Genomic DNA, 15,748 nt, shown 5'->3' with positions numbered 1-15,748 from the left:
TAATTAAATTATTAATTAAATAAAGATAATATGGTAAATTCACATTTTTAATTTTAAAAAATTTAAAATTAAATACAAAATCAAATAATAAATCCTACTTTTATGACATACTAGCCTCTTTGCGTGCGTTTTCGCGCCTGTGAGAGGCCTTTTCTAAAAGAATTTAATTTTTTAGAATTAAAAAGATAATGGATAGTTATGTTCCGTAAAAATAGGATCAATTATCTGATTTCTCTTTTAATTTTAATTTTTTTTAAGTATGAATTTATCATATTATCCTTATTTAATTAATAATTTCAATTCTTAATGTTTGCATTAACTAATGACATTTTCGATATTTTAAATGTTTCACCATTCTCTGCCTTTTGTTTTATTTATGAAATATAACTACTCATTCCCTTTTCTTAATTCTAAAAATAAAAAAAAATATAAAATAAAAAAAAAAAACCAATTGCGTATCAAATTTGCTTCTGCCAACGTCTTAATCTTTTCTTGGCATCTTCGTTCATTCAACCATCTTTTCTTGGCATCTTCGTTCATTCAACCATTGGGCGGCGCCCACCTAGAAATATTAAGATAATAACCCAACAAAGTTGAGCACTCCGTTTCTTACAAAGCTGAGTGCTTCTGCTTCTGCTTCTCCCAGGCAGAGAGAGAAACAGATAGAGAAATGGAGGATGTGGTTATAGTTGGGGCAGGGATAGCAGGGTTGGCGACTGCAGTGGCGCTGAAGAGAGCTGGAGTTGAAGCGTTGGTGTTGGAGAGATCGGAAGGCCTCAGAGCCACGGGCGCAGCTTTAACACTTTCCCGCAACGCTTGGGTTGCCCTTGATGCCTTGGGCATTTCCCAAAACCTCGCTCCCCTTTATGCCCCACTCAAAAAGTAATTCTTTTAGCCTTCGATCTTTCTTTCTCATCGTTGTGTTCTGTTTTTTGTTTCTGTATTGTCAATGATAAACTTTTTTTTCTGTGTTTTTTTTTCTTTCTATCTAATTATCTAGACAATTAAGAACAGTGATAAAATGTCAAATATAGCCCTTAGTCTTATGAACGCTATATATATTGTATAATGAATAGGTTAACTGTTGAAATCCTCTAAATTTGTAGCTAATTTTTTATTTTCCCCCTAACCTTTTTTCTTAGAATAATTGCTCCCACATATACATGCATTCATATGTGCCATCATTCTTATGTGTTTATTGACAGAATTTTGGTATAATATGAAGTTCAAACTCTGTTTACGCGAATTTCGTGACGCAAAGGAATTTTTCTAATTTATTTTTCGTGGTCCTAATTCTAAATGGTTTGGTTTCCTATATGTTGACTACAAGTTTTACATTTTGTACTTCTTTCCAATGTATGATGTGATATTGTTCCTATATTGTTTTATACTATCGTCTTCAACTTTAACATTATTCTGCATATATTGTATAGATACAGATAGAGATTCGACGTTTTGATGTATTTATATTTGGTGTTTATATCATCAGGGGATATATAACCAACCTGGATACTGGAGAAATCCAAGACGTTTCTTTCGTTGCCTCCAATGGGTAGGTCTTGTTTTTTTTGTTCACTTTGTACACCTGGTGGAATATATTAGGAGTGCAGATCCATCATTGGTTTCAATGTAGTAATCTTTTACATGAAATTAAGCAGTGATCCAGTTGGACCAAGATCAGTACACCGGAAAGCCTTACTCAATGCTTTGGCAGATCAATTGCCGATTAATTCAATCCGTTTCTCTTCCAAGCTCACTGCTATTGAGACCCAAGAACATGAAGGTTCATCCATTTCCATTATTCACATGGCAGATGGGACTGTCATCAAAGCAAAGGTAAACATAAACCAACATGCCCTGTTTATAAGTATTTCAATTTTGATGGAATGGACTTTAACTTCTTTATTCCTTTTTTTTTGTTCTTCTAATTGGATTGTTATCGGCTATAGGTTCTGATAGGCTGTGATGGGATGCACTCAGTGGTGGCACGCTGGTTAGGACTTGCCGAACCAGTCTATTCAGGTCGATCAGCCGTTCGTGGCTTGTCTGTGTTTCCTCAAGGTCATGGACTGGACAACAACGTGCAACAATATTTAGGACTAGGAAGAAGGGCTGGTTTTGTTCCCCTCAATGACAAAGAGATCTATTGGTTTTTCTCTTGCACCTCTCCAGCTAAAGGTTCAAAACATCAGACCATGCCCTTTGTTTTACTTAGTGACAACTAATTAATTTTGTCTAAAAAATCTGCTCTATAAGAACCACGCTTGTTGCATTATGGGAATAAAGCCAAAACGTCAACACTACTAAGCAGACTGCAGAAAATTCTGTGTAAGAAATTTGATTCTCTTATAATAAGTTTTGTAAATTGTATGCTACATTTTCTATCATTGTAGGGGCAGATATGGCAGATGAACCCGAAGTTATAAAAAGAGAAGTGATTGAGAATTATGCCAAGGACCTTCCTCCTATATACCTAGACGTTGTGCAGCACTCGGATCTTTCGACATTGACATGGGCTCCACTAATGTTCAGGTATCCATGGCATGTAGTAGTTGGGAACTTAAGCAAGCAAAACATCACGGTGGCTGGCGATGCCATGCACCCCATGACACCTGATTTAGCACAAGGAGGTTGCTCAGCATTAGAGGATGCAGTGGTTTTAGGCAGACACATAGGGAAGTCCTTTATACAAAATGGACGAGTGGTGCCAAAAGAGATGGCGGTTACAATTGGAAAATATGTGGAAGAAAGAAGGTGGCGCGTCGCTTTGTTGATTGCAGGGTCATATTTATCAGGATGGGTGCAGCAGGCAGGGTCTGGATGGGGTATGAAGTTCTTGAGGGATGCCATATTTTACAGGTTCTTTAACAGTATAATCATTAAATTTACACGTTATGATTGTGGAAAACTTAATTTCTAGTGCATTTCACTGCGGACAAGAATCAATATAAACTAGGTTCCCTCCTCTGGGGAAAGAAATTATTGATGCCCTCCTCCCCAGTTTCCCAGGGATCGAAAGAGAAACAGGAATTTATAAGTAAGAACGGGTCTTTTACCAGACAGGCTACAAAAGTTAACTTTGTGCTCAGGGTATACTATTTAGTAGAATATTACAAACATGATGATTCTTCTCCTAAAGGCTGATCTCAAGAGCAGAATCTGCATATCACAAGGGCTATGAAAGTGAAAAGATTATCTGTAATATTTTGTTCAAACTACTATTTTGTATCTCTTTCTTGGTAGACATGAGGCCTATGCGACTCTTATCGGGATTAGAGTTAATAGGTTTATTTCCTTTTTTTTATTTTAGTACAAGTGATTGGAGGAGGGGGTTTTATACAAATCTTCATTGGGTGCTTAGAGGTTGCAAACTTCTGTCCACATGGGTGAAGGTGGAAGAACTCAACCAACTGAGCAATACTTCTATTGGCATACAATAAATAAAGAAAATGTATCAAATGATAAGTGACAACTAAAAGTAGAGCCAAATATATGTATCATACTTTGTGTTAATCTTTTGTGAGGTTTATTAATTTGTTTGCATTCTTGTTTCTAAATCATGCTCTTTATGCTTTTGGAAATACAAAAATTGCCAAGATTAATAGATAAGTTTTGATGAGGAGAATGAAGTTCTACTTATCACAACAGATATTGTCAATATTGCTTGAGTACACTGGTAATCTTAACGGTCTTAATAGTGTTATTGATAATTTCAAAAAATTGCCATCCTCCCGTCGCCCTCTCTTCCCATTCATTCAAAGCTGAAAAACACCGTGTATGAGAAGGGTTGTGTAGAAATCCATGAAAGGGTTTGTGTTCTTTGAAATTTGTAGGGTCTTTGACGTTTCTTTATATGAACTCCACTTGGGTTACAGACCAGTGAAGTCATTGGGCCTCTCTCATTTAAATCAATTCGCATCAAGCTTTTTCTTCTCTCTATTTTTTGGGTCAAATTCGCATTAAGCTTTATACAATTTGAGTCAGATCATGTGAGAACAGAGCTATGAGAACATTAAGTGCGAACTTGTATCTAGACCGTTGAATAAACTTGGACAGTTGAGATTAAAAGATGGTTTTAAAGGGTTTCACATGGAAACGGGTCAAACAAAACCCATATATCTAACTGAGACCCCATCCTCTTCAACTTCTCTATCAAGACCTGGAACAACTATTTTTCTCAAACAAACAAGAGACTCTGAATCAGGAGTTAATCAACACCCACCAACCCCATCCCACCCTCTTTCTATCTCCCTTTTTCTCTTTACCCATTCTCTTTTCGACATCCACCAAACCCAAGTTCCAGATCTGAAATTTTTTTTTAAGCATATTGATTTTACAAAACAATTGGATTTGAGATGGTTGTGGGGTTCTTAAGAGAGATATGAGAGGTGAAAAGAGGAGGATGAGATCTGGGCTGGGTTTCGGGTGGGTGTTGGGTGGGTCTAGGTATGCTTTTGGATGGGAAGGGGTGGACCAAGTAGGGCAATGATGGCTGGGAGGGGGATGGGGAGGCCGTCAAGTCCAGATCGATGACCTTTGTTTTGATTTTACTTATTGGAATGATTTACATAGCATCGGCTGCTCAACTCCATTTTTGCGTTTTTCTAATATGGATTTCTTGAATTTTGGTATCTTATTCAGTATTTTGGGTTGTTGATTTGTTGATTTGTATACCGTCCAATAATTTAGCTTGTTGATATCTTATTCTGTCATTTGGGCTGCATCTCTTTTTCACTCCCTATTTGATGCCCTTAGCTTGTTGTAGACAATCTATTTATCTTCAACTTTTTCTGATTTAAAGTTGAAGATATTCTACTTATCACCCAATTTGGTTTAAAATTCAAGAACATGAGAAACCATCTCTTACGTGATAAACTTTTTTGTATCCTGGAATCATTGTGTATCATGCTTGTTGCATATTACAGGCTGTCTATAGGGATAATGTGTCATTTATGTATCATCATAGTTATGGTTATGCACCTTACAACACATGCAATATCTCGGCTGTGGTTATGCACAGAACAACACATGCAACATCTCTGTTGAATCACTATGGTTATTTGAATTTTTGGTAAGTCAAAATTATATTTTAAATATCAACACATGTAGAAAATGTCATAAAGAGTCTGTAGAATTTTTTGGGGTATTTTTCTGGTCTTTAATAAATTTATTACAATTTTTGGAAGTTAAAGCATTAAAAAATAGTAATAAAGGGAAGAGAATGACAAGTGTCAGTACCTAAATGGTGTATCTCTGTACTTAAGATGTGTGTCATTAGAGTTTCATAAATACAAAAAAAAAAATTGAATAAAAAATTGAAAAAATACAAATAAAATTTCTACAAACTCCTTGCGACATTATCTTTGACTATGAAGCTTGAAAGTTCAAATTTGAGTTTGGAAATTTTGGTAATAATTGGAGGAAGAGTTGTAGTGATAAAGGTTAACGATCTTAATACTTGGTATTATACAAACTTGACTTTGAGAAATTATTTGATTTTTTTATAAGTCAAAATTATATTTTAAATCTCAAAACATGTAGAAAATGTCGCAACGAGTTCGTATGATTTTTTGGAATATTTTCTTGCTTTTTAATAAATTTACTATAATTTTTTAAAGTTAAATCATTAAAAAATAGTATTAAATGGAAGAGAATGACAAGTGGCAGCACTGACTGGTGCATCGTCAGATTTCAGACGCGTGTCACTCTCGTTTAGCGCCACGTGTCATTAGAGTTTCATTTTGTGTATATTTATTAAGATAAATACACAAAAAATGATTAAAAAAATTAGAAAAATACACCGAAATTTTCTAGAAATTTCTTGCAACATTATCTTCAACCATGATGCATGAAAGTTCAAATTTGAGTTTGGGAAATTTGAAGTATTAATTGGAAGAAGAGTTGTAGAGATGAAGGTTAATGTTCTTTACACTTTGTGTTATACAAACTTGACTTTGGGAAATTATTTAATTTTTTTATAAGTCAAAATTATATTTTAAATGTCAAAACATGTAGAAAATGTCACAAGGAGTTTGTTGGATTTTTTGGGATATTTTTCTGTTTTTTAATGAATTTATTATGATTTTTGGAAGTTAATGCATTAGAAAATAGTTTTAAATGGAAGAGAATGATAAGTGGCAGCGTCTGAATCGTGCATCGTCGGTTCTTCAGGTGTGTGTCATTCTTGCATAGCGCCACTGTCATTAGAGTTTCATTTTGTGTATATTTATCATAATAAATATACCAAAAATAAATTAAAAAATCAGAAAAATACAACGAAAATTTCTAAAAATTCTTTGTGACATTATCTTCAACTATGAACGTAAAAGTTCAAATTTGAGTTTGGAAAATTTGAAGTAATAATTGGAGGAAGAGTTGTAGTTATAAAGGGTAATGATCTTAATACTTGGTGCTATACAAACTTGACTTTGAAAAATTATTTGATTTTTTTATAAGTCAAAATTATATGTTAAATCTCAAAACATGTAAAAAATGTCGCAAGGAGTTCGTAGGATTTTTTGGAATATTTTTATGTTTCTTAATAAATTTATTATGGTTTTTGGAAGTTAAAGCTTTAAAAAATAAAAATGAATGGAAGAGAATGACAAGTGGCAGCACCTAACTGGCGCATCATTGGTACTTCACACGTGTCATTCTCGCGTAACGCCACGTGTCATTAAAAATATCATTTTGTGTGTATTTCTCTCAATAAATACACAAAAAATGAATAAAAAGTCATAAAATGAAACTCTAATGACTCGTGGCGCTAAACGAGAATGACACACATCTGAAATCGATGGTGCACAGTCAGTCTTGCCATCATTCTCTTCTATTTTTTTCTATTTTTTTAATGCTTTAACTTCCAAAAATTATAATAAATTTATTAAGAAGCATAAAAATACTCCAAAAAATCCTACTAACTCCTTGTGACATTTTCTACATGTTTTGAGATTTAAAATATAATTTTGACTTATAAAAAAATTAAATAATTTCTCAACGTCAAGTTTGTATAACACCAAGTGTAAAGAACATTAACCTTGATCACTACAACTCTTCCTCCAATTATTACTTCAAATTTTCCAAACTCAAATTTGAACTTTCACGCTTCATAGTCGAAGATAATGTCGCAAGAAATTTTTAGAAATTTTCGGTATATTTTTCTTTTTTATTTATTTATTTTTGGTGTATTTATTATGATAAATACAAACAAAATGAAACTCTAATGACAAGTGGCGTTACACGAGAATGACACACGTCTGAAGTACTGATGATGCACTTGTCATGTGCTGCCACTTGTCATTCTCTGCCCTTCATTACTCTCTTTTAATACTTTAACTTCCAAAAATCATAATAAATTCATTAAAAAGCAGAAAAATACCCCAAAAAATCCTACGAACTCCTTATGACATTTTCTACATGTTTTGAGATTTAAAATATAATTTGGACTTATAAAAAAATCACATAAATAATTTTTCATAGTGAAGTTTGTATAACACCAAGTGTAAAGATCTTTACTCTTCATCACTACAACTCTTCCTCCAATTTTTACTTCAAATTTCTCAAACTCATATTCGAACTTTCACACTTCATAGTCGAAGATAATGTTGCAAAGAATTTGTAAAAAATTTCGGTGTATTTTTCTGAGTTTTTATTCATTTTATGTGTATTTATTAAGATAAATACACACAAAATGAAACTCTAATGACACGTGGCGCTACGCGAGAATGACACATCATCTGACGATGCACCAGTGTGCTGCCACTTGTCATTCTCTTCCATTCATTACTCTTTTTTAATGCTTTAACTTCCAAAAATCATAATAAATTCAATAAAAAGCAAAAAAATACCCCAAAAAATCTTACGAACTCCTTGTAACATTTTCTACATGTTTTGAGATTTAAAATATAATTTTGACTTATAAAAAAATTAAATAATTTTTCATAGTCAAGTTTTTATAACACCAAGTGTAAAGATCATTATTCTTCATCACTACAACTCTTCCTCTAATTATTACTTCAAATTTTCCAAACTCAAATTTAAACTTTCACGCTTCATAGTCAAAGATAATGTCGCAAGGAATTTGAACAAATTTTTGGTGTATTTTTCTGAATTTTTAATTTATTTTTGGTGAATATGTTAAGATAAATACACACAAAACGAAACTCTAATGACACATGGCGCTACGCAAGAATGACACACGTCTGAAGAACTGACGATGCACCATTCAGGTGCTGCCACTTGTCATTCTCTTCCATTTAAAATTATTTTCTAATGCCTTAACTTCCAAAAATCATAATAAATTCATTAAAAAACAGAAAAATACCCCCAAAAATCCTATGATTCCTTATGACATTTTCTACATGTTTTTGAGATGTAAAATATAATTTTGACTTATAAAAAAATCAAATAATTTCTCAAGAAGTTTGTATAACTCCAAGTATAAAGATCATTACCCTTCATCACTAGAACTCTTCCTCAATTTATTACTTCAAATTTTCCAAACTCAAAATTGAAATTTCACGCTTCATAGTCAAGATAATGTCGCATGGAGTTTGTAGAAATTTTCGATGTATTTTCTGATTTTTATATTAATTTTTTGTGCATTTATTAAGGTAAATATACACAAAATGAAACTCTAATATGAAACTTCAATAACACGTGACGCTACGCGAGAATGACACACGTTCGAATTACTGACGATACACTATTCGGATGCATAACAGAGATGTCCTAGGGTGCATAACCATAACCATGATGATACATAAATGACCCATTATCCCCATAGACAGCCTGAAATATGTTACAGGTATGATACACAATAATGATAGGAGAAGAAAAAGTTTATTACGTAAGAGATGGTTTCTCATGTTCTTGAATTTTAAACCAAATTGGGTGATGAGTAGATTATCTTAAACTTTAAATAAATTTTTTTTGAAGATAAATAGATTGTCTACAACATGCTAAGGGCATCAAATAGGGAGTGAGATAAAGATGTAGCCTAAATTACAGAATAAGATATCAACAACCTAAATTATTTGATGGCATACAAATCAACAAATCAAAACACAAAATACATAATAAAATACCAAAATCCAAAAAATCCATATCAGAAAAACACAAAAATGGAGCTGAGCAACCGATGCTATAGCCTGCAAATCCGTGGCTGTGTTATAAAAGAAATAGGAAATCGACAGACATGATAACCGAATCATATGAATTCCTTTTCGGGAAGCGATGGAGTTGGATGTTTTTGACAACCCAAAGAAAAATAAGAAAACAGAGTTCCAAAATCATAAAGATAAAATAAATACTATTTGTTAAATCTGAGGGTTCAAGAGGATGGAATCAAGAAAAGGGTATGCCAGATTTTGAAGATCTTGAATATTTTTCTAACCTATCACCAGTTGGGTTTTTTTTATTGTCATATGATAAAACAAAAAGATTAATTTGTAGTTGATATAGAGAAAATGATTGGAGAGAGAAGAAGAAGAAGATGAAGATAGACAGGTTGAAGAAGAAGATGGAGATAGACAAGTCAAAGATGAGATGTGCAGTGCAGGTAGGGACAAATAGGAAAAATTGAAGAAAACGAGGAGATGTCTAATGGGTATTGGGTATATGGGTTTTGTTTTACCCGTTTGTATGTGAAACATATTAAAACCATGTTTTAATCTCAATCGTTCAATTTAATCCAATGGTGTTCTTATATAACATTCTCATTTATTGTTCTCACTAGATAACCGCCCAAATATATACAATTAGCCTATATATTGGGCTTTTGTAAATTCGAACCCAAACAAATTCTCATGAAGGAAATACATAGAGAGACTGTAATTAGGAGTTATAATGAGGGGCTATATTGAGGGAGTCAAAGGCCTAAGAATTCTATAGTGAGGCCCTTAGATGATGCCATATCTCTTAACTGTTGGATCAAATTGATTAGTCATTGGATTAAATTAGTTAGTTTGATCCAACGGTTAAGATTTAGGACCTCATCTAAGGATCTTAGCCCTCACTATAGAATAACTTGTCAAAATGCCATCTCATATAGTGGGCTCTACCCTCACATTTAGCCATTTCACACCCAAAACTCATCTTCAACAAATGGGTTATATGTGCCATGTCACTGGGCCAAACCCAGTCAGTAGGTCAAAAGGGTCAAATGCTAGGGCAAATGTGGCCTACTTCTTGGGTGGGCTATATTTTATTTTATTATTTCTTGGGGGGCCAGTTGTTTTTAAATTAATGTTTTAGTTTCTTTGGTGAACTGTTGTTATTTTTAAATTAATCATATCATATCCGAAAATATTTTTCTTTTCTAAAATCCTATCCAAAAAATATTTTAAATATGGTCTAAAATAGTACTTTAATAAATTATCCAATATATTTAAAGAATATACTAAAAACTAATAAAATATTTTAACACCTGCCGTTACCGACATCGTTGCGCCTTATAGACACCTTCTAAACACTGGTTGAAATACCCTATACTCTTCCCTCTTTCAACTCGATGTTCAATCCAAATTTCTTATACTTTATCTGGTTCAACAACTGCTCAAACAAAAAACAAGACAAATTTTAGCCCAAGAAAGAGGCCAAATTCATAAACCAGAAATATCCATAATCCATCATATGGAAAATTATAGAATTTTTGGAGTGAATTCAGCGGGAGAGCCTAGAAATTTTGTAAGACCCAGCCTCTTCTTCTAGACAGAGGCTAGGTTTATTTCACACCGATTTCGACGGTAGCATAAGAAGAAAGAGAGATATCTAACCTTCTGCTCCACGACTGGTTGAATTGCCTTGAGCGTTCTTCTCTTCTGCAATCTGCTTTAAATTTTGTTTTTTGATTTTATCACTCGCTCGTTTTTTTTATACAAATTTATAAATAAACCCAATCCTAGACATGTATTTATAAAAAAACCTAAACACTATTTAAACATAGAAACACACCCAAAATCAACCCCAAAATCAACAATTGTATATTTTTTGGGTGTGTTTATAAATGGATTTTGAGTGTGTGTAATGATGAGTTTTGAGTGTGTTTATAAAGTGTTTTGGGTGTTGGGTTTTTTTATAATTTCAGCCTCCATTTTGGGTGTTTTAGTGAAACTCCTTTTTTTTTATCACTTGGGCCATCCGAATGGGGATCAACCACATATGCAGCCCAACCAACCCAGACCCGGATACAACCATACAGCCTAGTGGGCCCCACTCTTTCATCAGCCGTTGCTGCAATTTCCATTGGGATCCAATGGCTCTCATTTGAATAAAAAATAGTTTTTGGGCTGTTGATTCCAATCTAAATTATAAAATTCTTCTACGTATATAAAGCAAAAGAGTAATGCTACATTTACTACATTTTTATCCCACATTTTTATACCACATGATGTGACATATCCATATTATATGTCACATCAATTAAATCAATGAAGTGTATTTTAATTAAGGCAATTAGAAAAATAAATACTTGAATAAATCATAAAATAAAAGAAAATATCAAATAATTTTAATTGATGTGGCTGTCCACCTCAGCTGCCACATAAGATGGTATAAAGATGTGGTATACAAATGTGGTAAGAGTAGCATTATTCTAAGAATAATACTAGTCTTACCACATTTTTTATACCACAATTTTATACCACATGTGTGGCAGCTGATGTGTATATACCACATCATGTAAAATACTAGTTTTTGTTTTTCTAATTTTATTTATTAAAATACACTTCATTCATTTAATTGATGTGGCATATGCCACATCATGTGGTATAGAAATGTGGGATAATAATGTGGTAAGTGTAGCATTACTCTTATTCTAAAGCAGAGAACTGTGAAATATTTAAAATATTAGAAAATACTTTTGGTTAATTAAATTATTAATTAAATAAAGATAATATGGTAAATTCACATTTTTAATATTAAAAAATTTAAAATTAAATACAAAATCAGATAATAAATCCTACTTTTATAACATACTAGCCTCTCTGCGTGCGTTTTCGCGCCTGTGAGAGGCCTTTTCTAAAAGAATTTAATTTTTTTTTAGAATTAAAAAGATAATGGATAGTTGTGTTCCATAAAAATAAGATCCATTATCTGATTTCTCTTCTAATTTTAATTTTTTTTAAGTATGAATTTACCATATTATTCTCATTTAATTAATAATTTCAATTCTTAATGTTTACATTAACCAATGACATTTTCTGATATTTTGAATGTTTCACCATTCTCTACCTTTTGGTTTATTTATGAAATATAACTATTCATGTTATCTTTTCTTAATTCTAAAAATAAAATTAAAAAAAAAAAAAAAACCAATTGCGTATCAAATTTGCTTCTGCCAACGTCTTAATCTTTTCTTGGCATCTTCGTTCATTCAACCATTGGGCGGCGCCCACCTAGAAATATTAAGATAATAACCCAACAAAGTTGAGCACTCCGTTTCTTACAAAGCTGAGTGCTTCTGCTTCTGCTTCTCCCAGGCAGAGAGAGAAACAGATAGAGAAATGGAGGATGTGGTTATAGTTGGGGCAGGGATAGCAGGGTTGGCGACTGCAGTGGCGCTGAAGAGAGCTGGAGTTGAAGCGTTGGTGTTGGAGAGATCGGAAGGCCTCAGAGCCACGGGCGCAGCTTTAACACTTTTCCCCAACGCTTGGGTTGCCCTTGATGCCTTGGGCATTTCCCAAAACCTCGCTCCCCTTTATGCCCCAGTCAAAAAGTAATTCTTTTAGCCTTCGATCTTTCTCTCTCATCGTTGGGTTCTGTTTTTTGTTTTTGTACTGTCAATGATAAACTTTTTTTTCTGTGTTTTTTTTTCTTTCTATCTAATTATCTAGACAATTAAGAACAGTGATAAAATGTCAAATATAGCCCTTAGTCTTATGAACACTATATGTATTGTATAATGAATAGGTTAACTGTTGAAATCCTCTAAATTTGTAGCTAATTTTTTATTTTCCCCCTAACCTTTTTTCTTAGAATAATTGCTCCCACATATACATGCATTCATATGTGCCATCATTCTTATGTGTTTATTGACAGAATTTTGGTAGAATATGAAGTTCAAACTCTGTTTACGCGAATTTCGTGACGCAAAGGAATTTTTCTAATTTATTTTTCGTGGTCCTAATTCTAAATGGTTTGGTTTCCTATATGTTGACTACAAGTTTTACATTTTGTACTTCTTTCCAATGTATGATGTGATATTGTTCCTATATTGTTTTATACTGTCGTCTTCAACTTTAACATTATTCTGCATATATTGTATAGATACAGATAGAGATTCGACGTTTTGATGTATTTATATTTGGTGTTTATATCATCAGGGGATATATAACCAACCTGGATACTGGAGAAATCCAAGATGTTTCTTTCGTTGCCTCCAATGGGTGGGTCTTGTTTTTTTGTTTGTACACCTGGTGGAATATATTAGGAGTGCAGATCCATCATTGGTTTCAATGTAGTAATCTTTTACATGAAATTAAGCAGTGATCCAGTTGGACCAAGATCAGTACACCGGAAAGCCTTACTCAATGCTTTGGCAGATCAATTGCCGATTAATTCAATCCGTTTCTCTTCCAAGCTCACTGCTATTGAGACCCAAGAACATGAAGGTTCATCCATTTCCATTATTCACATGGCAGATGGGACTGTCATCAAAGCAAAGGTAAACATAAACCAACATGCCCTGTTTATAAGTATTTCAATTTTGATGGATTGGACTTTGACTTCTCTATTCCTTTTTTTTTCTTCTAATTGGATTGTTATCGGCTATAGGTTCTGATAGGCTGTGATGGGATGCACTCAGTGGTGGCACGCTGGTTAGGACTTGCCGAACCGGTCTATTCAGGTCGATCAGCGGTTCGTGGCTTGGCTGTGTTTCCTCAAGGTCATGGACTGGACAACAACGTGCAACAATATTTAGGACTAGGAAGAAGGGCTGGTTTTGTTCCCCTCAATGACAAAGAGATCTATTGGTTTTTCACTTGCACCTCTCCAGCTAAAGGTTCAAAACATCAGACCATGCCCTTTGTTTTACTTAGTGACAACTAATTAATTTTGTCTAAAAAAATCTGCTCTATGAGAACCACGCTTGTTGCATTATGCGAATAAAGCCAAAACGTCAACACTACTAAGCAGACTGCAGAAAATTCTGTGTAAGAAATTTGATTCTCTTATAATAAGTTTTGTAAATTGTATGCTACATTTTCTATCATTGTAGGGGCAGATATGGCAGATGAACCCGAAGTTATAAAAAGAGAAGTGATTGAGAATTATGCCAAGGACCTTCCTCCTATATACCTAGATGTTGTGCAGCACTCGGATCTTTCGACATTGACATGGGCTCCACTAATGTTCAGGTATCCATGGCATGTAGTAGTTGGGAACTTAAGCAAGCAAAACATCACGGTGGCTGGTGATGCCATGCACCCCATGACACCTGATTTAGCACAAGGAGGTTGCTCAGCATTAGAGGATGCAGTGGTTTTAGGCAGACACATAGGGAAGTCCTTTATACAAAATGGACGGCTGCTGCCAAAAGAGATGGCGGTTACAATTGGAAAATATGTGGAAGAAAGAAGGTGGCGCGTCGCTTTGTTGATCGCAGGGTCATATTTATCAGGATGGGTGCAGCAGGCAGGGTCTGGATGGGGTATGAAGTTCTTGAGGGATGCCATATTTTACAGGTTCTTTTACAGTATAATCATTAAATTTACAAGTTATGATTGTGGAAAACTTAATTTCTAGTGCATTTCACTGCGGACAAGAATCAATATAAACTAGGTTCCCTCCTCTGGGGAAAGAAATTATTGATGCCCTCCTCCCCAGTTTCTCAAGGATCGAAAGAGAAACAGGAATTTATAAGTAAGAACGGGTCTTTTACCAGACAGGCTACAAAAGGTAACTTTGTGCTCAGGGTATACTATTTAGTAGAATATTACAAACATGATGATTCTTCTCCTAAAGGCTGATCTCAAGAGCAGAATCTGCATATCACAAGGGCTATGAAAGTGAAAAGATTATCTGTAATATTTTGTTCAAACTACTATTTTGTATCTCTTTCTTGGTAGACATGAGGCCTATGCGACTCTTGTCAGGATTAGAGTTAATAGGTTTATTTCCTTTTTTTTATATTTTAGTACAAGTGATTGGAGGAGGGGGTTTTACACAAATCTTCATTGGGTGCTTAGAGGTTGCAAACCTCTGTCCACATGGGTGAAGATGGAAGAGCTCAACCAACTGAGCAATACTTCTATTGGCATACAATAAATAAAGAAAATGTATCAAATGATAAGTGACAACTAAAAGTAGAGCCAAATATATGTATCGTAGTTTGTGTTAATCTTTTGTGAGGTTCATTAGTTTGTTTGCATTCTTGTTTCTAAATCATGCTCTTTATGCTTTTGGAAATACAAAAATTGCCAAGATTAATGGATAAGTTTTGATGAGGAGAATGAAGTTCTACTTATCACAATAGATATTGTCAATATTGCTCGAGTACACTGGTAATCTTAACGGTGTTAGTAGTGTTATTGATAATTTCAAAAAATTGCCATCCTCCCGTCGCCTTCTCTTCCCATTCATTCAAAGCCGAAAAACACCGTGTATGAGAAGGGTTGTGTAGAAATCCATGAAAGGGTTTGTGTTCTTTGAAATTTGTAGGGTCTTTGACGTTTCTTTATATGAACTCCACTTGGGTTACAGACCAGTGAAGTCATTGGGCCTCTCTCATTCAAATCAATTCGCATCA

General features: G+C 33.8%; 2 protein-coding genes across 2 annotated transcripts; both read left to right on the top strand.

Moving 5' to 3' along the window:
• Positions 1-453: 453 nt before the first annotated feature.
• Positions 454-3,557, top strand: LOC103330750 (monooxygenase 2-like). The gene is made up of 5 exons (XM_008233357.3): positions 454-882; positions 1,490-1,552; positions 1,659-1,836; positions 1,950-2,178; positions 2,394-3,557. Exons 1-5 carry the CDS (start codon positions 671-673, stop codon positions 2,918-2,920), a joined length of 1,209 nt encoding a protein of 402 aa, XP_008231579.2. The 5' UTR covers positions 454-670; the 3' UTR covers positions 2,921-3,557.
• An 8,791-nt stretch (positions 3,558-12,348) lies between these two features.
• On the top strand, positions 12,349-15,340 carry LOC103330739 (monooxygenase 2-like). The gene is made up of 5 exons (XM_008233348.3): positions 12,349-12,715; positions 13,323-13,385; positions 13,486-13,663; positions 13,774-14,002; positions 14,219-15,340. The coding sequence occupies exons 1-5, from the start codon at positions 12,504-12,506 to the stop codon at positions 14,743-14,745; spliced, it is 1,209 nt and encodes a 402-aa protein (XP_008231570.2). The 5' UTR covers positions 12,349-12,503; the 3' UTR covers positions 14,746-15,340.
• The last annotated feature ends 408 nt before the right edge of the window (positions 15,341-15,748 follow it).

Source organism: Prunus mume, linkage group LG1, assembly GCF_029339155.1.
Source record: "Prunus mume cultivar Tortuosa linkage group LG1, ASM2933915v1, whole genome shotgun sequence".
Classification (NCBI taxonomy): Eukaryota; Viridiplantae; Streptophyta; class Magnoliopsida; order Rosales; family Rosaceae; genus Prunus; species Prunus mume.
This window is presented reverse-complemented; position numbering and strand designations above follow the sequence as displayed.